Here is a 23,287-nt window from a genome sequence, read left to right on the forward strand (position 1 = left end):
ACCCCCCCCCCTCAAAACAAACATCCCATTCACCTCCCCCCAACCCTCCCCCCCGATCCCATCCTGGCTCCATCCTCTCCCCCGATCCCGTCCCGGGTCCATCTACTACCTCGATCCCACCCCAACTCTATCCATCCCGCTCCATCCACCCCACCCCCGATTCCATCCCGGCTCCATCCGTCCCCCCGATCCCATCCTGGCTCCATCCACCCCCCCACCCCAATCCCATCACGGCTCCATCCGTCCCCCCGATCCCATCCCAGCTCCATCCATTGTGGCAGGTTAAGGGGGGAGAGCCACACCGACGCACTAGCCTGCTAAGTGTGGGAGGGGGGTGTGACTCCATGTTTTACCGCACCAGGTGACGCCACTGAACATTTGTTCTTTATTTTGTTACATTTTAAAGGACCTTATTTGCTAAACTGCAAAATCCCATATTTCATAGTACTTAATCAAATCATACGATCTAAAACTGTTGGTGTTTAGCCACCAGTCATATTCTTAAGTTCAGGAAAAGTTCAGGTAGACTATTTTATTGAGTTACTTTTACCAATGAATACATCTGGTTAAAGATAGTCTTTGGGGATGGCATTACGGGAGCTAAAATTACTAAACCCAGCCCACCAATGAAGTTTCAATAACCTAAAACATGCATCCAGCCACTATTAAGAATCCTGTCATGACGGAACATGGACGGTGCCTTCTTTCTCCTGAACTTGAGCCAACAAGATGAGGGATGCAGATGACTTTGTCAGCAGTGGCATTTCTCAGATTTCTCCCAAGACAAGATTACTTCTATTTATTCCAAGTTGTTGACTAATTACTGCACCAACTTTGATAATGCATGCTGCATCCCCTATGTTTTTGTCCTTAGAGGTTCCCATTTAACCACTTAAGGACCGAGCCTCTTTTTGAGATGTGGTGTTTACAAGTTAAAAACTGTTTTTTTTGCTAGAAAATTACTTAGAACCCCCAAACATTATACCTTTTTTTTTTTTTTTTTTTTCTAACACCCTAGAGAATAAAATGTTGGTTGTTGCAATACTTTCACCATATTTGCACAGCGGTCTTACAAGCACACTTCTTTTGGAAAAATTACACTTTTTTAATTAAAAAATAAGACAACAGTAAAGTTAGCCCAATTTGTTTTTATATTGTGAAAGATAATGTTACGCCGAGTAAATTGATACCCAACATGTCACGCTTCAAAATTGCGCCCGCTCGTGGAATGGCGACAAACTTTTACCCTTAAAAATCTCCATAGGTGACGTTTAAAAAAATTCTACAGGTTGCATGTTTTAAGTTAGAGGAAGTCTAGGGCTACAATTATTGCTCTCGCTCTACCTATCGCGGCGATACCTCAGATGTGTGGTTTATACACCGTTTTCATATGCAGGCGTTACTCATGTATGCGTTCGCTTCTCGCGTTTACATTTTTTAAATTTTTTTTCTTATTTATTTTACCTTTTTATTTTTACACTGTTTAAAAAAAAAAAATAAAAAATTGTGTCACTCTAATTTCTATTACATTCCTATGATGTTGCTTCTGCCCTGCATTTTTATGGAGATGGGTGGGGGCCATCTTCCCCTCACTCGTCTCTGTGACCAGCAAGGGTGAAGATCCGATCGCCTCAGCCGCTGCAGACAATTCCGGTAAAAGGCGAAGGGCACCAGAGCGTGGCGGGAGGGGGGGGGCCCCCTCTCCCACCACCGATTAAAAGTAATCTCGCGGCGAATCCGCTGAACAGACCACTCTTATCGGAAAGCGGACCGCTGGCCGAAGAAGAGGCTACCGTGGTTATGGCAGCTAGCTGTTGCCATAACGATATCCCCCTTCAAAGTAACGACATATATTGGCGTGCGGCGGTCCCGAAGTGGTTAAAGGGAACTTTTCCTGCCAGGTTGATCTCCTGAAAATTCTAGGCACCTGGCTTTCTGCAGAATTAGTATTTTGTGAGTCACGGGCTTGGCTTATGCCTGCAACCAGTGAAATCTGCATGCTTGCTTTAGAACAAACTTTTGAGGCCATTAAAAGAGCATGACGGTCCAGCATTAACAATTTCAGAAGAACTCGGCAATGGCAGCTTATACTTCTTTTGGCACAGGTTTCTTGTGCTGTGATGCTTGTCTGTATAGTCCAACACTGGTTTCCTGCAGTGGAACGACCACATACAGCTGATTTACATGCAATTCTCAGATGATGGTTGTGTGCTATGGTTTAGGAAGGCAGTGTGGGGACGTCTGTTCCTGCCAGCTACATGCTTTCCTGCTGAACAGCATTTAATTAAACCAAAAGCTTCATTAAAGTGTGTTTTTAAGCTTTGTGCCCATCTGTGCTGATCATTCCAGTGCAGAATATTAATCGGCTATAGCTAAGCAGTAGTTGCTGTATATACAGAGCAATTGACACACTGACTGTACAGGCAGAATCTCGATTATAAAACCTTTCCAAACCTTTGGAATCCTTCTAATCCATTTACAAAGTTTGAATCATGGGAGAATGAAAAGGAAAATAGTAATAGTTTCTGTGATCAACAATCTGAAAAACTGCCTACTTTATCTAAGCAGCGAGTATGTATGAGTTAATGTCCTCAGTCAATTCTTGTTCCAGAGTCTGCCATACATGCAGCCACACGTGTCTTCCACCCACAGAGTGTAAATGATTCCCCACTTCTGTATCTTGACATAAATACAGCAATTAGTCTGTGCTCTTTCCGTACCACAGAGACTGCAGAGTACCTGAGGCAGCTCAGGCACAGTGGGAACTATTAATCCATGAAGCTGGCTCCCTGGGGACGGCGTATTGTAATTACACTTTAGGAAAGCTGAAAGATTCAGTATAAATAGAATAGGGGTCCTCGGGGACCCTGAATATCAGATTCAGGTCACCCAGATCTACTGATGGAAAATGATTTCCACAGCCCAAACTGGAATAATTACTCTTATGTGTCAAGCATGTTGGCACATGCTAATACTACATATGGTGATATTGCATGTAGGATTCACAGAGGATAAAATGAGCCTTCAAAGCTAGGAATCCTTGGGCTGCCCACACCAACCTGTAACATTTTATCATGTTTATTTAAAGAGGTTCTAAAGCTAAAATGTTTTTTTTTGCCTTTTAACCACTTGACCACTGGGCACTTAAACTCCCTTCCTAACCAGACCAATTTTCAGCTTTCAGCGCTCACACATTTTGAATGACAATTACTCCGTCAGGCAACAATGCTACCCATATGAATTTTTTGTCCTTTTTTTCACACAAATAGAGCTTTCTTTTGGTGGTATTTGATCACAGTTGGGTTTTTTATTTTTTGCGCTATAAATGAAAAAAGATCGAAAAAATTACAAAAAAAAAAAAAAAGCATTTTTCTTTCTTTCGGTTATAAAATTTAGCAAATTAGTAATTTTTCTTTATATATTTTGGCCAAAATGTTATACTGCCACGTATCATTGGTAAAAGATAACCAAAATCAATGTATATTATTTGGTCTGTGTGAAAGTTATAAAGTCTACAAGCTATGGTGCCAATCACTGAAAATTGATCTCGCCTGATGTATTGACAGCCCATCTCATTTCTTGAGACACTTAGGCTCGGTTCACACTAGGACGACTTGGGATCCGACTTGTAAGCCCTCAAGTCGCCCCAAGTCGCCCCAGAAAGAGATTCACATTACAGTGAATGGGAGCGTCTTAATAGACACTACTGAAGTCGCTCCGACTTCAGAGCGTACTCCCTGTACTACTTGGATCCGACTTGGTAGGAGACCTGTACCATAGAAATCAATAGAAGTCGCCTCCAAGTCGGATCTCTCTCTACAGTCAAGCGACTTTTCAGGGAAAAAATTTAGTTTGCCCAGGCAAACCCCTCCCTCCCAGAGAGCTGATTATCCTGTGATTGGCCACAGCCAAAGTCGCCTGTTCTGGAGGCGACTTCAAGTCGCGTTGTAATTTGCTTGAAGTCGCGTTGAAGCCGCGTTGAAGTCGCCGTACAAAGTCGCGCCCAAATCGTGTTGCCCCTGTGTGAACCGAGCCTAAGGGCTCTTTCACATGGGGATCAGTGATGATCCCCCCCCCCCCCCCCGTGAACATCCGATTGCTGAGCAGGAAAATGACAGGTCCGTCGCTGCACAGTGTGCAGCGACGGACCTGTCAGAGCGCCGCTCTCCCCTATGGGGGATCGGGTGATGACGGACCGTAGAGTCCGTCCTCATCCGATCCGAAAATGGATGGAAAAGTAGGTTTTTCCTCCGTTACACTTTTTCGGATCGGAGCGGGTCGGATGTCAGCGGACTTGTCGCCGCTGACATCCGACGCTCTATAGACCTCCATGGAGTGTCCGTTCAGGTCCGCCTAAAAAACTGACAGGCGGACCTGAACGGACGGTCCGTGTGAAAGAGGCCTTACAAGCCAGGAAAGTACAAATACCCCCCAAATGATCTCTTTTTGGAAAGTAGACAATCCAAGGTATTTAGTAAGAGGAATTGTGAGTTTTTTTGAAGGTGTTTTTTTTTTTTTTTTTTTTTTTAAGTAATTAACAGTTTATTTCTCTCACACAGCATATGCATACCACAAATTATACCCCAAAACACATTCTTCTACGCCTCCTGAGTATGGCGATACCACACGTGTGAGACTTTTACACAGCCTGGCCACATACAGAGGCCCAACATGCAGGGAGCAATGTCAGGCATTTTAGGGACATAAATTACACATTTCATTTTTTGACTACCTCTTACACCTTTGATGGCCCTGGAGCACCAGGACAATGGAAACATCCACAAAATTACCCCATTTTGGAAAGTAAACACTTTACTTTAAAGCCATAGTAAACTAAACTGCAAAAAAACAACAACTTCTCCCTGAAAGTTTAGGGCATAATGTGATAGTATGCATTGCATACTAGCACAATATGGAAGGCTTATTTTAAAACAAAGCCCTTCAACAGCGCGTTGACAGGGCTTCCATCTTCACCTGGTCTTCCTTCCAGGTTCACGGGCTCCAGCCGTTCGAATGGAAAAGTCGCGATGATGTCAATCTCGCACATGCGCTTGGTATTTAAGACTGCGGCACAGTGCTCTGAAGGGACAGCGTGAGTGTGTTGAGTGTGCTGGTGACATACCTGTTTGGGGAAAAAGCTGTCGGTTTGATTTAATGCTCTGCTTCCCAACAGAAGGCACTCCCCTTTTATAGTTCAATATTCTTTATTGAAGTTTTCAAGCGTAAGTACAAAAATCTGAAATGGAAAGAGGCTTCGCTCTCCTGAGAAGACTTAAAGTGGTTGTAAACCCTTACTTCTACCCAGTGAAGAGACTGGTCTCAGGTGATACAGAGATGAAACAAACCCTCCTACATAAATTGTACCTGTTTATCTGCAGTCTTCTCTTCTCTGTATCTGTTTAAAGTCCAGAATTTTTAAAACTTATCTGAGCTGTCAGAAAAAAGGGGATGGGGGGTTGAAGTTACTCTGCAGAGCTCAGTGAGGAGAGCTCTGGGAGCTGATGAAGGGAAGGGACACGCCTTCCCCCCCCTTTCACACAGCACACAGGAACAGGGCCTGAGTCTGTCAATCAGCTGGAGGTCCCTCCAGTGTCACCATTTTTGTCAGTGTCAGGAAAACTTGTCAGAAGTGATTCATGCTGATAGCAGAGGAACGAAGCAGCAGACAGATTACACTTAGTGCTCTTAATTGACACAAGTACACACTATTGAGCACGGGTGTAGGTAACATTTTGAGCACAGTGTGCCGAAAAATGTTTTCAAAGAAATTGAGCGTGACGGTTTTATAACAAAAAAATGTCAACTTCACACTTCTCAATTGCAAAAAGGATTTTTTATAAAGTAAATGCTGTAAATTACTTGAGTAATAGTGACTTAATTAACATCCTGCAGTCTCACGCCTCAGACCAGCCCCAATTCCTGCACCTTCACACCTCGGATCACTGTCCCCCCTGCTCATCTGCCCCACCACTGTAACCCCCTGCTCATTTGCCCCACCAGTGCACCCCCTTTCTCATCTGCCCCAACACTGTACCTCCCTACACATCTGCTCCACCACCGTACCCCCATGCTCTTTTTTTTGTCTCACCGCTGAACCACTTTCTCATATGTCCTAACACGGAACTCATCTGCTCCACCACTGACCTTGTGCACATATGTCTCACCTCTGTACCTCCCTGCTCTTCTGTCACACCACTGTAACCCCCCTGCGCATTTGTCCCATCAACGTACCCACTTTCTCCTCTGCCCCGCCACTGTACACCCCCTGCTCATCTGTCCCACCAATGCACCTTCTTTCACATCTGCCCCACCGCTGTATCCCCCTTCTCATCTGCCCCAACACTGAACCACCCTGTTCTTCTGTTCTACTGCTGAACTCCCTTCTCATCTGCCCCACCACTGTACCTCCTGCACATCTGCCCCACCACTGTACCTCCTGCACATCTGCCCCACCACTGTACCTCCTGCACATCTGCCCCACCACTGTACCTCCTGCACATCTGCCCCACCACTGTACCTCCTGCACATCTGCCCCACCACTGTACCTCCTGCACATCTGCCCCACCACTGTACCTCCTGCACATCTGCCCCACCACTGTACCTCCTGCACATCTGCCCCACCACTGTACCTCCTGCACATCTGCCCCACCACTGTACCTCCTGCACATCTGCCCCACCACTGTACCTCCTGCACATCTGCCCCACCACTGTACCTCCTGCACATCTGCCCCACCACTGTACCTCCTGCACATCTGCCCCACCACTGTACCTCCTGCACATCTGCCCCACCACTGTACCTCCTGCACATCTGCCCCACCACTGTACCTCCTGCACATCTGCCCCACCACTGTACCTCCTGCACATCTGCCCCACCACTGTACCTCCTGCACATCTGCCCCACCACTGTACCTCCTGCACATCTGCCCCACCACTGTACCTCCTGCACATCTGCCCCACCACTGTACCTCCTGCACATCTGCCCCACCACTGTACCTCCTGCACATCTGCCCCACCACTGTACCTCCTGCACATCTGCCCCACCACTGTACCTCCTGCACATCTGCCCCACCACTGTACCTCCTGCACATCTGCCCCACCACTGTACCTCCTGCACATCTGCCCCACCACTGTACCTCCTGCACATCTGCCCCACCACTGTACCTCCTGCACATCTGCCCCACCACTGTACCTCCTGCACATCTGCCCCACCACTGTACCTCCTGCACATCTGCCCCACCACTGTACCTCCTGCACATCTGCCCCACCACTGTACCTCCTGCACATCTGCCCCACCACTGTACCTCCTGCACATCTGCCCCACCACTGTACCTCCTGCACATCTGCCCCACCACTGTACCTCCTGCACATCTGCCCCACCACTGTACCTCCTGCACATCTGCCCCACCACTGTACCTCCTGCACATCTGCCCCACCACTGTACCTCCTGCACATCTGCCCCACCACTGTACCTCCTGCACATCTGCCCCACCACTGTACCTCCTGCACATCTGCCCCACCACTGTACCTCCTGCACATCTGCCCCACCACTGTACCTCCTGCACATCTGCCCCACCACTGTACCTCCTGCACATCTGCCCCACCACTGTACCTCCTGCACATCTGCCCCACCACTGTACCTCCTGCACATCTGCCCCACCACTGTACCTCCTGCACATCTGCCCCACCACTGTACCTCCTGCACATCTGCCCCACCACTGTACCTCCTGCACATCTGCCCCACCACTGTACCTCCTGCACATCTGCCCCACCACTGTACCTCCTGCACATCTGCCCCACCACTGTACCTCCTGCACATCTGCCCCACCACTGTACCTCCTGCACATCTGCCCCACCACTGTACCTCCTGCACATCTGCCCCACCACTGTACCTCCTGCACATCTGCCCCACCACTGTACCTCCTGCACATCTGCCCCACCACTGTACCTCCTGCACATCTGCCCCACCACTGTACCTCCTGCACATCTGCCCCACCACTGTACCTCCTGCACATCTGCCCCACCACTGTACCTCCTGCACATCTGCCCCACCACTGTACCTCCTGCACATCTGCCCCACCACTGTACCTCCTGCACATCTGCCCCACCACTGTACCTCCTGCACATCTGCCCCACCACTGTACCTCCTGCACATCTGCCCCACCACTGTACCTCCTGCACATCTGCCCCACCACTGTACCTCCTGCACATCTGCCCCACCACTGTACCTCCTGCACATCTGCCCCACCACTGTACCTCCTGCACATCTGCCCCACCACTGTACCTCCTGCACATCTGCCCCACCACTGTACCTCCTGCACATCTGCCCCACCACTGTACCTCCTGCACTTCTGCCCCACCACTGTACCTCCTGCACTTCTGCCCCACCACTGTACCTCCCCTTGCTCTTCTGCCCCACCACTGTACCCCCCCTTGCTCTTCTGCCCCACCACTGTACCCCCCCCTTGCTCTTCTGCCCCACCACTGTACCCCCCCCCTTGCTCTTCTGCCCCACCACTGTACCCCCCCCCTTGCTCTTCTGCCCCACCACTGTACCCCCCCCCTTGCTCTTCTGCCCCACCACTGTACCCCCCCCCTTGCTCTTCTGCCCCACCACTGTACCCCCCCCTTGCTCTTCTGCCCCACCACTGTACCCCCCCCTTGCTCTTCTGCCCCACCACTGTACCCCCCCCTTGCTCTTCTGCCCCACCACTGTACACCCCCCTTGCTCTTCTGTCCCATCACTGTAACCCCCCTTGCTCTTCTGTCTCATCTGTCCCAACACTGAACCCACCTGCTCATCTGTGCGGGTGTGATTTTCATTGCACAGAATGTGACTTAAAGGGACACAGAGTGCCGGGGCTCAGTAGTAAGTGGCGTAAAGTTCAGGGGTCAGGTGTAAGTGATGCAGAGGTTGGTGGTAGTAGTAGACACACACGCTCAAAATTTTATATACTTTTATATATATATATATATATATAATTGTGTGTCTCTCACTTTTCAACAACGTTCCCAGAAGTTCAACAGTAATTCCATAAACTATCACCTGATTGTGATTTTCTCAATCACAGTGAAATCCCTCCTTTCTGAGATTTGTAGTGGCATCCAATCGAGTCATCTTCCTCCAGATGAAAAAACAAATCTGTTGCGCTTAGTGTAACATTCAATATAGAAGAAAAGCAGCTGACACAAAATTGCTGGGTACAATTAAAAAGATATAGGAGAAGGTGCAGCGCTGAAAAAATTATATTGAATATAACTCATATAAAACTGAATTAAATATAACTCATAAAAAAATGTCCCAAAACATAAATGAAATGAAGCCAAACGGAGCCCCTGAAGACGCATGTTGATGATGAAACGTTGGGTGATGTCAGAGACTGGAGACGCAGGACGCGGTTGGAATTTTTTCAGCGCTGCACCTTCTCATATATCTTCCTCCCAGATGGTGAGCAGGGCAAGCAGGACTGTGATTAGCTTTAGCAGTGGCCAATGACAGTCCTCCCTCTCCTCCTGGAAATGGGGACTGCACCCATTCTCTTCCCCATCACAAAAGCTGACGATTACAGCTGAGTTAGAGAACCAAACAATGTTTGCCATCCTGTACAATGTGTGGGGGTACAGTGCCTCCCCCTCAGTGCAGGTGCGGCGTGGGGAATTCTAAGATTGTAATGCATTCGTGCGGCAGAAGCTGTGTCTCACTGACACTTCCCTGCACTGCTCTGCTGATGGGGAGGGAGTCAAGTGCCGGCAAAAGAGGCTTCGCATGCCGCTTGTGGCACCGTTTGCCTACCCCTGCTGTAGAGGGATTTGCTTTGTTCCCATATCATGTCTGAGGTTTACAATCACTTGGCGACCGCCCTCCGTACATTTGCTGCGGCAGGGCGGCCGCTCTGTGCCAGATCATGTGCCTAGTACATAATCTGACCCTTCCAGGTCTGGGTTGTGCTGCCAGCAACCTGCTCCCGTTGTGATTACAAACAGCGGGAGCCCATCGACTGGTACCGCAGACTCGATGTCCACCAGCACCTGCTGATTACACAGGCAAAATGAAAATCTGCTTATGTAAACAAGGCAAATTGCCGTTCTGTCAGAAGGGAAGGTATTGATTCTGTGTTCCTGCAAAGCAAAGCAGGAACACAGATCTTTGCCTTCCCCTAGTCAAAGCACAGTGAGTAAGCACATGCTAGGCACACTGTTAACCCTTTGATCGCCTCTGATGTTAACCCCTTCCCAACCAGTGTCATTGGTATAGTGCATATTTTTTTAGCACTGATCACTGTATTAGTGTCACTGATCCCCAAAAATTGTCTGATTTGTCCGCTGCAATAGCGCTGATCGCTGCCATTACCGTACTGGTACAAGAAAAAAAAAAATAATCCAATAGTTTGTAGACGCTATAACTTTTGCACAAACAAGTCAATATACGCTTATGGGGATTGTTTTTTACTAAGATATGTAGCAGAATACATATTGGCCTAAACTAATAAAGAAATGTGATTTTAATTTTTATTTTTTTTTTTTATTGGATATGTTTTATAGCAGAAAGTGAAAAATATTGTCTTTTTTTTTTTGTTTATAGTGCAAAAAATAAAAACTGCAGAGGTGATCAAATACCACCAAAAGAAAGCTCTATTTGTGGGGGAAAAATGGACAAAAATGTTGTTTGGGTACAGTGTCGCACGACCGCGCACTTGTCAGTTAAAGTAACGCAGTGCCGTATCGCAAAAAATGGCCTGGTCATGAAGGGGGGTAAATCTCCCGAAGGTCAAGTGGTTAACATTCAAAGGCAAGTGTTGGAAGTATAGTCGTAAGATAAGTTCTTTCTGTGCTTTTCTTAACCACTTCGGTCCGCCGCACGCTGATGTGTGTCCTAACTTTGAAGAGGGATATCTTTGTTATGGCAGCAGCTAGCTTCCTCAGCGGGCGGTCAAGTTTCCTATAATAGTGGTCTCTGCGGCGGATTCGCCGCTAGATCACTTTTATTAGCGGCAGGAGAGGGCCCCCCCTTCCTGCCGCTCTCCGGTGACCTCAGCTGCTTACTGGAGCCGTCGGTAGCGGCGGAGGCGATCGGATCCTTCTCCTTCCTGGGTATGGAGACAAGTGAGGGGAAGATGGCCCCCACCCGTCTCCATACCATTGCAGGGCGGAAGCAACGTCAAAACGTCACTTCTGCCCATAGCTCTTAAAGGGCCATTATTTATTTATTGCACTTTTGTGTAAATATGAGATCTAATGTCTTTTTGACCCCAGAATTCATATTTAAGATTTCATGCTTTTTTTCCATTACAAGGAATGTTTACATTCCTTGTAATAGGAATAAAAGTGACCTTTTTTTTTTTTTTAAAAAGCACATTGTAAAAATAAAAAGGTAAACTACATAATAATTAAAAAAAAAATTTCAAAAGCGCCCCGTCCCGCCGAGCTCGCGTACAGAAGCGAACGCATACATGAGTAGTGCCCGCATAAGAAAATGGTGTTCAAACCACACATGTGAGGTATTGCCGCGATCGGTAGAGCGAGAGCAATAATTCTGCCCCTAGACCTCCTCTGTAACTCAAAACATGCAACCTGTAGAATTTATTAAACGTTGCCTATGGAGATTTTTAAGGGTAAAAGTTTGTCGCCATTCCACGAGACGGTGCAATTTTGAAGCGTGACATGTTGGGTATCAATTTACTCTGCATAACATTATCTTTCACAATATAAAAACAAATTGGGCTAACTTTACTGTTGTCTTATTTTTTTTTTATTCAAAAAAGTGTATTTTTTTCCAAAAAAAGTGCGCTTGTAAGACCGCTGCGCAAATACGGTGTGACAAAGTATTGTAACGACCGTCATTTTAATTTCTAGGGTGTTAGAAAAAAAAAAAGGTACAATGTTTGGGGGTTTTCAGTAATTTTCTAGCAAAAACTTTTTAACTTGTAAACCACAAATCTCAGAGGCTTGGTCCAAGGTGAAAAAACTTCTGACACTGACCAAAACCCCTGTCCCTGTTTTACTCACCTGAGCCTTTCTTTCCCTCAGCAGAGTCATGCTGTACCTCTCTGCCCGGGAGCCCACGGCTCTTGAATGGATAGATTGATAGCAGGGCAGCCATTGGCTCCCGCTGCTGACAATCAAATCCAATGATGCAGGTGGCGTGGCCGAGTCCAGCATTCTGTGTCTATGCACACAAATGCTGGATTCGGGAGCGTGCCCGCAAGGTAACCCCCAGGGAGAGCGCTTCTCCCAGGGGTATATCGATGTGAGGAGGAGCCGCGAGCGCCACCGGGGAACCTCAGAAGATGAGATTTGGGGGCCACACTGTGCAAAACGAACTGCACAGTGGAGGTAAGTATATGTATGTCATTTAAAAAAAAAGGGGGTTCATAACCCCTTTAAAGTACAGCTATTAGACATTAGAACGATTGATGGAGGAGATCCCATTCCTCGGCTGAGAAGGCATAGAAGCACCACAGACCTCTCTTGTATAATTTACAAAGATTCAAAAGGATCTGCTATGAATTCAGTTTTGAAACCAAACAAGTAAGGGGAAGAAAGGGCCGGTAAAGAAAAATTAGAAAAGTGGTGTATCTTTTCCATGGAAGCTGCCTGTCTATCCATCTCTTGGCTCCTGGAATATATTGTATCCAGGTTCCCAGACCTTCTCAAAGGTTCTCATCCTATTACTGAGGGTGACCAACAATTTTTCATTAATCATCAACCAAGAGAGTTTAGCTTTATTGTATTCAAATGGAATGGACGAAAATTTCCAATAAATCTGAATGGTGGTTCTGGCTGTTAAATATATGAAAGCAATCTGCTTCCTAGTGTGACTGGGTGCCAGTCACCTTTTCTTTGTTCCTCCACCGAGCTGCCAGCAGTGAAGAAAATATCTGATACTTCTAAGGGCACAGAACCATGTGACTCGCTCCTCCTCTTCTCATGTGATCGTGCTGGGCTTGGCAATGGGCACAACACTATGGGGATGGGGGAGAGTCCTTCGCTCAGAGAAATTTCCAATGGTATTGACTATTTTCCTCCCCCCTGGTGTCTGAATGGAGTGGTGAAGAAATAGAGTATGCGCGGCAAAGATGGAGGACATTGTGAATCTTTAGCTTAGAATCAGTTTAGTTTTGATTTCACTATGGTGTTCTAATTTGCATTATTGTTCCAAATCAGTGACTGCATCGTACATATTTTTTCTAAGTACAGGTTTCTTTTATTCATGGTGTTACACAAACTAATTAAGAGTTCAGACACCAGTCAGTCCAGTCTTGCAGACGTGTTTTACCTTTTCAGACACAAAAGCTGAAATCTAAGCTCAGTGAAACTTTAGGGTTGATTTACTAAAATGGGTGCAGAATCGGGTGCAGCTCTACATAGAAAACAATCAGCTTCCAGTTTTTTTTGTCAAAGCTTAATTGAATAAGCTGAAGTTAGAAGCTGATTGGCCACCATGCACCAGATTTTGTACTCTGCAGTTTAATAAATTAACCCCTGTGTATCTACTATGGAAGAGCAGATATTCCTGTAATGCTGTGTACATTATTATGCAGTATTTAACTGTAAATTGCTTTTATATTTATGCTGCAGAGAAGGGCAACCAAACTATTAAGAGGCATGGAGGAGCTCCGCTATGAGGAAAGATTAGAGGAACTGAATTTGTTCCCACTTGAGAAGAGGAGATTGAGGATATGATCAACATGTATAAATTACATAAGTGGTCCATATAGTGAACTTGGTGTTGAGTTATTCACTGTAGGTGGTCATCACAGAGGACAAGGGGACACTCTTTACATCAAGAGGAAAAAATATTTTTTTTTCCCAATAAGGAAAGGTTTCTTCACAGTAAGAGCTGTGAAAATGTGGAATAGACTCCCTCCAGAGGTGGTTCTGGCCAGCTCAGTAGATTGCTTTAAAAAGGGCATAGATTATTTCCTAAATGTACATATTATAACTGGGTACTAACCTTTTTATAGGTAAAGTTGATTCAGGGAAAATCTGATTGCCTCTCGGGGGGATCAGGAAGGATTTTTTTCCCCTGCTGTAGCAAATTGGAGCAGGATTTGCTGGGGTTTTTCGCCTTCCTCTGGATCAACTGTAGGTGAAGGATTGTGTATATGGGTTTGTATTTTATTTTTGGTTGAACTAGATGGACTTGTGTCTTTTTTCAACCTGACTAACTATGTAGCTGTAACACCATTCCCTGCTGATCATAGAAACCAAGGTATGCAGGAGGGCTCCTAAGCCATGATAATGATTGGTCTCCAACCCACCCTCTAATAGGCTGTAGCTAGAATAATCGATTGCTGAAAGTATTCTAACCTGACTGTCGCCATCAATTGGCACGTTTGAATTTTCAGGAACATAATAGAAGCAGAGAATCAAAAGCTGGTTTGTATGTGTAGCTCTACTCACGTAAAACCAGCATATACAGTATTTGAGTGTGTATGTATAGAGCAGTGGTCTTCCAAACTGTGGCCCAGGGGCCAGATGTGGCCCTTTGCTTGCCTTTTATCTGGCCCTTGGGACACTTTTCCTCCAGCTGACACCATTGATGGGGCACCATTTTTCCCACCGACACCACTGATGGGGCACCATTTTTCCCACCGACACCACTGATGGGGCACCATTTTTCCCACCGACACCACTGATGGGGCACCATTTTTCCCACCGGCACCACTGATGGGGCACCATTTTTCCCACCGACACCACTGATGGGGCACCATTTTTCCCACCGACACCACTGATGGGGCACCATTTTTCCCACCGACACCACTGATGGGGCACCATTTTTCCCACCGACACCACTGATGGGGCACCATTTTTCCCACCGACACCACTGATGGGGCACCATTTTTCCCACCGACACCACTGATGGGGCACCATTTTTCCCACCGACACCACTGATGGGGCACCATTTTTCCCACCGACACCACTGATGGGGCACCATTTTTCCCACCGACACCACTGATGGGGCACCATTTTTCCCACCGACACCACTGATGGGGCACCATTTTTCCCACCGACACCACTGATGGGGCACCATTTTTCCCGCTGACACCATTGATGGGGCACCATTCCTCCCACTCATATGAACAGTGAGACACTATTCCTCCCATTAAAACCAATGATGGGGCATTGTTTACTCCCACTGACACTGGGGCATTTTCTACTTCCACTGTCTATAGTCCGTCCCCCCTAAAGGACAGTAAATTTGCCCCTGTGTTTAGAAAAGTTAGGAGACCCCTGGTATAGAGGGAGAGGTAGAGGCAGACAACATACATGGACTTAAAGCCAGCAGCCGTTTTACCTGCGTTGGTTACCTTGGTTTCAGGGGGTTGTCTTGCCCTGATATCGATGTCTGTTCTGCAGTATAATGCATCATTTTATTGTTTTGCTTTGCAGATGCGATGAGTACGTCACACAACTTGATGAAATGCAGAGGCAACTGGCAGCAGCAGAAGACGAAAAGAAGACTTTGAACTCACTGCTTCGTATGGCCATCCAGCAGAAGCTGGCATTGACGCAGCGCTTGGAGCACCTGGAGCTTGACCACGAGCAGACCAAGCGCGTGCGCACTAAATCTACGTCCAAAAACAAAACCAGTAACCCCAGTGTAAGTCACGTCCGCTCTTGCGCAGACAAGTCTGAGGGGTCCGTCCTTAACAACCAAGTGTTTTGCAGTGAAAAGTATAAGATCTGTTGTGACTAGGAGGCATGACTTTTTGTATTTTACCCTGCTTGGATAGTCCGCATGAAGTCGCTACAGTACTGCAGCCACTTAACTCGTGTTGGTTCGTTGTTGACCTGTGTATGCAAATGGCATTATTAAGCTGAGCTTGATTATAACTAACACTTGTATGGGGCCCTTGCAGCAAGTTAACATGGGAAGGAGTCGGCAACTCTTCCGAGGTTAACCTGTGAGGCATGTGTTTGCTTTGTGGGAACATATACCAAACTGAAGCCATAATCACTGCTCCGGATCGAGCGACCGCCTGTATATCCACCTAAAATCTAGAAAACTGAAATTGGAACTTGGGATCTGGGGAAAGTTGAATTATGATGTATTCATGATACAGGTGGGCTTTAAATTAATAAATGGAGTTCAGTTTTAGCATCTAAAAGCACCGGGACTCGTGTATAAATGTCTGAAAGATAACCCGCCACAGCTACCCTTTCAGACACAAGAAAAGGGCCAGCGGCAGCGACTTCATTCAGCCAATCATATGCACTAGGCCCATTGTATGTGCAAACAGATATCTGTAGTATAAAGAGTACCAGTGATTTACAGCTTCAGTGAAGTGTCAGTTCTCTGATCTTTGGCTCTACCAGGTCTGTAGCAGCCGGTAGCCTGTTGTATCGCATGCGTCGATCTTTGTATCTTGCATAGCACAAATAGGCCTCTGCTCAAGGTGATAGCAATGTTGATGTACATTTAGAAGTCCAGAATAGCTGTTAAGTATAAAGGCCTTGTAAAGGATTTTGGGATATTTGATATGGAATGGGAGGTCTTTCAATTTTTTTTATCGGCTTGCAATCGCTTTACATTCAGCTTCGTTCTCTCACAAGCAAATGGTATTGGCCAAATTACAAGCTATGTTATTCAACATTCATAACCCTGTCACACAGACTGTATAAGATACAGGTTTAAGCAGTTCAACATGACAACAGCCAATCAGAATTTACAGTTTTACTGATCTGAAATCTGCTTTGATATGGGTTTACTGCCCATTGGATGCCATCATGGCTCCTTGCACCGTCTTATGAATTAAGCCTGTCCTTATCCAGATTATGGTTTACTTTGATAATATTCATAACACAAGTATTAAGAAACTGTCAGTATCCAAATATTAACCTGGGCTTCAGAAATACTTGATTCTACTCCTGGAAGTGGAGAAGAGACCAAAAAGCTGAATATTGCTGTAGAAATGGACACCTCGGCGGTATCAATGGCATCTGGAAGTGTCCAACCTTTTTTCTACATAGCAAGCTAATATTATTAAGCATTCATGGCAAAGTTTAAAAGCCAGTTACTTCTGCATATTACTATTAATATTATATTCTATATTATCATAGAATACAGTTGAGTTTGTTTTAATAAACAGGCTTTACATATGCAAGCACAGTGTAACAGGGCTCTACAGTAGAGAAATGCTGCCCCCTAGGGGTCATCACATAAATTGACATTTGTGATGTGCTAATTGGAACTGTACATTTTGTCAAACTTCAGTTCTATTAAAGCAAAAAAAAAGTATTTTGTTTTAGAAATTGTGCCAGTACAAAAGGAAGGCTAATAGCTGATGGGAGGTATTAAAGGCACAATAGGGTGTTAAAAAAAAAAATTAAAGTGCCTGCTTTAAATACTATTGTATAGCCCTGTTCATCCTGTAATTTTCATAGTCATTTTGTACATGTATAGCTTCCCAGGGCAGGCCATGTAAAAATGGCTTCTGCTCCTCCTCTTTGTGTCTATAACACTCCCAGCCTAGTCTTTCTGTCTGCCTTCTGTTTTCTATATCCAGTGACCTTGGCAATGCTTCATCCCCTATCACTGCCATTCCTTATAGATAATCAGCACCCTGCTTCCTGTGTCCAGGACCTCTGCCACTAAGTAGTCAGGACAAGCCCTCATTGTTACTGGAAGGTAATCGTGAGCTCGCTGCCTGCTTTCTGAGTGGAAGAAGTGCATGCTAACAGGATTGCAGTTTTGCCCACTAACAGTGTGTTAGACATCACTCCGCTTCTGAAACATGTGTGGGCAAGTCACAGAGCACTTTGCAAACATATATTTAATTGTTTTAACCATTCAATGCAGCAAAGCTGAATCTGCACATTTCTGTTTTCGCCAGCAAGTGCACAAAAGGAAAACTCAATTTTGGGGAGGAAAAAATAATCTGTAAAATTTAATTTGCACAATAGGGCTTAAAAACACATTTCTGAGTTTTCATTTTCACATAGTTTTTTTTTTTTATTTTTTTTTAATAGTAACACTTGAGGGCTTTTTTGTTTTTGTTTTTTTTTTTTTTTTTGCTAAGATCTCTCCCTTTTTTTTTTTTTTTTTTTTTTTTCATATGGTTGCATTCTGCAGACAGAATATATTCAGCACAAGCAGATCTGCTCTTTTTCTTTTTGTTTTCTTTGGTGATGGTTAAGTACAATGCAGATTCTAGGTCCTAATAGTTTTAATATGTTTCCCTTGTAATGGCTACGGCACTTCAGAGCGAGAGATAATATCAAGTACAATATTTACTAGGAAATAAATCTGTGTCTTGATTTTTTTTTTTTTTTTTTTAATATTTGCATTTCGAGTTTTTCTTTAAATAGAAACAAACTGGTAGTCTATAATTTTTACCTAAGCAAAACCGTGCAAAGTCCTGATTTTTATTTTTTCCCCTTTTTTTTAACTGTAAAGGTTTTGTTTGTTTTTTTTTTTTTTAGCGGTAAATCTCATTGTAATGAGCCTTCTTTAACCAGTAGACATACTAATATTGATCTAATTATTCCAGCACTGTGAAAATAATTCCTCTTTTAATGATTATGGATTTCTTGTATTTTTAATATAGAAATGTGTGTTTTTTTTTTTTTTTTGTTTTTTTTAAAGAACTATTTAATGAATAACTTAGATAAGGCATCCTTTCTTTCTATCCTGTTCTCCCTGCGTGGATTAAAGCTTTTACACTTGTAAAGCTTCGCTGCCTGTTGCAGTTTGCAGTTCCTGTTGCAGTTCATTTCTTCAGTGGGCAACCTTATGCCCATGCTGGCAATCACCCTGCATGACCACTGCATGGAGATCTATAGCTTCCCTTTTACGACGCTTACAGTTTAGCTTAAAATGCCATCGCAGATGACTTTTTATATAAATAAAAAAAGTCTGCTACCTACAGGTACCCATTTGAGCTCATGGCTGAAAGCAAAACCTTTTCCTCTAAGCCTGACAACTAACAACCGCCCGGTCTTGGCTCTTTTCAGACTAACTCACTCCGCACAGCTCCTTTCATTGAGTCACCATTTATAATGTTGCGTATCTAACATTTATTTTATGTTTTTCCAGTTGTAGATTAGATCCCTGGAGAAGAACGTGCGGACCGATGCATTGAAATGCATGTAATTCCAGTCCAACTTACCCTTGACAGTTAGAGCCAATGGCACAAAAATAAAAAAGACAAACTACTGCACTCTTCCTTTTATAATAAGTTTTACAGTAAGCTGTCCTTCCCATTATTTAACTTTTTTTTTTCTTGGTATTCTCTCAGTAAATTAAAAGCTTTACCATGAAGTGCTGCTGGGGAAAAAAAAAAGCTCAAGTGCTGAACAAACACTACGATCCGCTCTCTCTGTGCTCGTAATCAGTCACGTGGGATTTTTTTCCTTTTTCTTTTTAATTGTTATTTTACTGCAGATTATTAAACCTGTGCACTTTTTATACTTTAATAATTTGTTTCTTTATATTTTACATAGTTCTATAATGGAACATGTCGTAGTTCTATTTTTTTTTTTTTTTTGAGTAGTATTAACGCTTGTGCTTGTTGATTTCCGTATCAGCACGTTGCAGGTAATTTTGACTTTTTATTTTTGGTGTTTTGTTTTTTTTTTTGTTTTTTTTGTTTTTTTGTTTAAACACTCCTTGTTGTTAATATATATATATATAATTATATATGTTCTGTCTTATTAGCTTTTTCACTATTATAATTTTGTTTGTGTCATAATTACTGGTTTTAACTGCCATGTTCATTACAAAAAAGAAATCCAGGGTCTGAAAATTCTGGGATTTTCATACTATATTATTATTCTTAGGAATAGCTTAATGTAACAAGGAAAAAACTTGACTTCTTTGGTTAAAACAGTAATAGGCACTTGAAAAGAAAAAAAAGTTTAATAAGTAGTATTACCTAAAATGTCAGATTATCCTGGTTTTTAGGACATTCAAGAATTGCTGATGAACAGAATTTTATACAACTGTACCGATTTTAAATTCCAAATTGGAATTGTTTGTTTTTTGCTTTCTCTATTATCGTGCCAAATTATGGTACACCTAGAAAGTTTAAATTCTCAACTCGATTACCAAGTGTTTGTAAGCCTTTGTTATGGATACCAGTAGTGCCTTTTATATTACAGAAGACGGAATCTTAGACTAGCTTTGACAGGGCAAAGATTAAAAAAAATGGTTCTGAAATCGAATAAAAGCATACGGAGCAATAAGTGCAAATGAAACATTTAAAAATAAAACGCCATCTTGCATATTTTTAGGAAATTTAAGTAGTATATAATTACGGGAAAATAAAAATTGTAAAAAATTCCGTTGGTCAGTGATTCTTTTTTTCAGCGCAGATCCTTGCTAATAATGCAGGGATTAAGGAAAATAAAGATTGCAAACCAAAACTAATAGCTTTGATTTTTGTTTAATTATGATTAACGCAAGATGTATTACTTATACATTTGTGGTGGTGGCTGTCCACCAAATGGTGGGATATGCGGACTCTGTCTTCTTTCCACAGTGGTGGATGCGGCCTTGATATTCTATGGCTGGCAAATGTGATGAACAACACATTGATCTTTGCTCTTTGCATGTCCTATGTAAGCTCTGTTGTTTGCAGGAAACAGAAACTGATCGCGCATCAACAAGCCCTGCCTGGAGGATAGGCAGCAGTTTGTTGAGGCCAAAGCAATTGTTTTAAATTGGTACTCACTACAAGAATGTCATTTTTGTAAGATGACAGCTATAGTAACGTGAAATTCTAATTGCATAATAAGAGGGGGAAAAAAAGATTTCTGTTTGCTGGAAAAACAGTATAAATTCTAGTTGTTGGGATTTTATATTCTCATCTTTTACAGTATTGATCCTTTAAAAGAATGTTACGGCAAATAATTTCATCTGTAAGTGGGTATTTATTTGAACTGATTTCATAAAGTACTGTATTATTATTATGTTTATGTGCATTACTTTTTAGTGCAAAGTGTTCTTCAGTTACATGTTATATGCACGTACTCTTGCCAAGTAACCTTTACACAGATCAGACAGCAGAAGTGGTCGCCATCCACAAGATTGGTGCTTCTTATAACGGTTTGTCTAGTGAATGAAAAGTGTTAAAGATATTAATACAAGGCTGTGTGTAGCAAGTTGCCTGTGTAAGGGTAGTCACATGTATCAATAAAGGTGATAAAGGAACTTGTCTGCTGTTTTTTTTATTTACAACTTTATTGGTTATCTTGAAGAGCACTGTGGACAAAAATGTCCTTGACAGGGGTTGACTTTGAAAACTGGAGCAAAGAAAACAGGATCAACTGTGGTGCCACTTCTAATACCAACCATCCAAGAATACCTGGAGGTGATGGAGCAAACCTAAAGCTGTGCTTGTAGTATTTTACCAGTGCTATCTGAGTCCTAAGGACAGCAACGATTATTTTGCTTCCAGTTTGTTTTGGCCTGATTTGCAATTATAATTATCCCTAACTTTACATGGAGGGTCAGGACAAGCACTGATGGTCATCAATGGGTAGATCTAACATATCACTTGCTAAAGAAATGTGTGTTCGGTTGATCCACAGTGGGGAGATGGAGAACATAGGTTCATGTAATCCAGAGAGAGTTGCACTGAGCAAATCAGGATACTCACAGTGAACATAAAGTAGCTGATTAATGGAGGGGGAGTGAGGGCATGCTCAGTGATCCACATACTAGAGGTTGAGGCCAGGTTCACACATGTGCATTGTGAATTTCAGGTCTCTTTTCACTGTGAATTTCCAAAGTAGCTGTTCAGCGGTTCAGCTGAGATTTAGATACAGTTCTGATGCAAAATTTAGGGAGCAAGCAGCTGCCAGCATCCTTAGGGATAGCTGGTCGCCGCATCCCTAACAACTGATCACTCAAACAAAAGAATTGTCCGCACTAAAATGTGGGAAAAAAACATTGTGGGGGTCCCCTTTCAATCCAGACCCTTCGGATCTGGTATGGATTTTTAAGGGAACCTCATGCCAAAAAACAAAAAACACGGTGAAGTCCCCCACCCAAAATCTATACCAGACCCTTATCTGAGCATGCAGCCTGGCAGGCCAGGAAAGGGAGCGGACAAGCAAGCGCCAACTACCCCCTTCTGAACCATAACAGGTACCAGGGCACATGCCATCAACATGGGCAGGTGTTTTGAGGTAGGAGGGCCGAGGACCCCCCCCCCCCCAAGAACCTCTTTCCCACAACCCTGGCCGGTGGTTGTGGGGGGAGCGGGAGGGGACTTATTGGAATCTGGAAGCCCCCTTTAACGCCCAGAAATGTATTTAACACAATGGGGTTGACTTTACTAGAACTGGAGAGTGCAAAATCTGGTTCATCTCTTCATGGAAACCAAACGGCTTCCAGGTTTTATTGTCAAAGTGTAATTGAACAAGCTGAAGTTGGAAGCGGATTGGCTACCATTCACAGCTGCACCAGATTTTGCACTCTCCAGTTTTAGTAAATCAACTCCAATGTGTATGAACATCTGACTCCTTAATGGCTCACTAAAAATAGTTTACATTTGCAACTGTATGTGGTCAATACCTGTAAAGGTAGTATGCAGTATATCAATTCCTTTTTCTGAATCCACATGCCTTAATGTTTTACTTCACGTTTATCTTTATCTTTATCTGTCCACCAAATGTGGCTCTGAAATGCGGTTGGTACAAACAATAAAACACTGATGGAGTGCTTACAACAGTCAGCTTTTATTGCTATGACTTGAACCTTTTCCTTGTTAACAAAACAAAAAACAGGTAACTAGAGTTAACCTTTAATTTGTTGCTTAAAGTGTTCATCTTTTCAGAAAAGAAACCCTTCACTCTCCTGGTCCTCCTGTGGGTGATAAGCTGTCAGTGCTCACACAGCCGTGTAGTGGTTCAAGGATTTAAAATCTCTGCTCTTCTCCCTCTTCATTCTGCAGGGCCCCTTCTATGTAATGGGAGATGTGTTTACCAAATGAACCCTGTTTGTACTGTGCTGGTAGATGCATCACAAAAAAAAGGTATTTAGAGGGTTTGTTTGTAACAAACAATTACACAGTGCAGGATGGAAGCTTAAAAGATTGACTGGCAACGATTTTTTTTTTTTTTTAACATTTTAGTAACGGGGGGGGGGGGGAGCACAGAGACAGACTCCCAGGTTGATATGCGGAGAGGGGAGAAGATAGAGAAGAGCTGCGGATGATGGAGGCATGTAAACTGAACACGGTGTCAGGGCTCAGCAGCCATGATAAACCGTGGTCCGTTTACATAGGGGTTTGCAGAAACTGTCAGGATCAGCCAGGTCGTCTTCTTTTTTTTTTTTTTTCTT

The 23,287-nt window shown here is 43.9% G+C and overlaps 1 protein-coding gene across 3 annotated transcripts in view; it reads left to right on the forward strand.

Annotated features, from left to right (window-relative positions):
• BICD2 (BICD cargo adaptor 2) overlaps positions 1-21,151 on the forward strand; it is a 153,531-nt gene extending 132,380 nt beyond the window's left edge. Inside the window, exons 7-9 of one of the 3 annotated variants that reach the window (XM_073592313.1) lie at positions 10,580-10,786; positions 15,391-15,601; positions 17,553-17,991. In XM_073592313.1, the coding sequence (XP_073448414.1) occupies positions 10,580-10,786; positions 15,391-15,601; positions 17,553-17,600 (466 nt within the window). In that variant the 3' untranslated portion in view covers positions 17,601-17,991. Of the gene's footprint in view, positions 1-10,579; positions 10,787-15,390; positions 15,713-17,552; positions 17,992-19,036 lie in introns of those variants that run through there. The other 2 variants (XM_073592314.1, XM_073592315.1) reach the window with 2 other exon arrangements.
• Positions 21,152-23,287: the final 2,136 nt, after the last annotated feature.

Source organism: Aquarana catesbeiana, linkage group LG07, assembly GCF_042186555.1.
Source record: "Aquarana catesbeiana isolate 2022-GZ linkage group LG07, ASM4218655v1, whole genome shotgun sequence".
In the NCBI taxonomy this organism is placed as follows: Eukaryota; Metazoa; Chordata; class Amphibia; order Anura; family Ranidae; genus Aquarana; species Aquarana catesbeiana.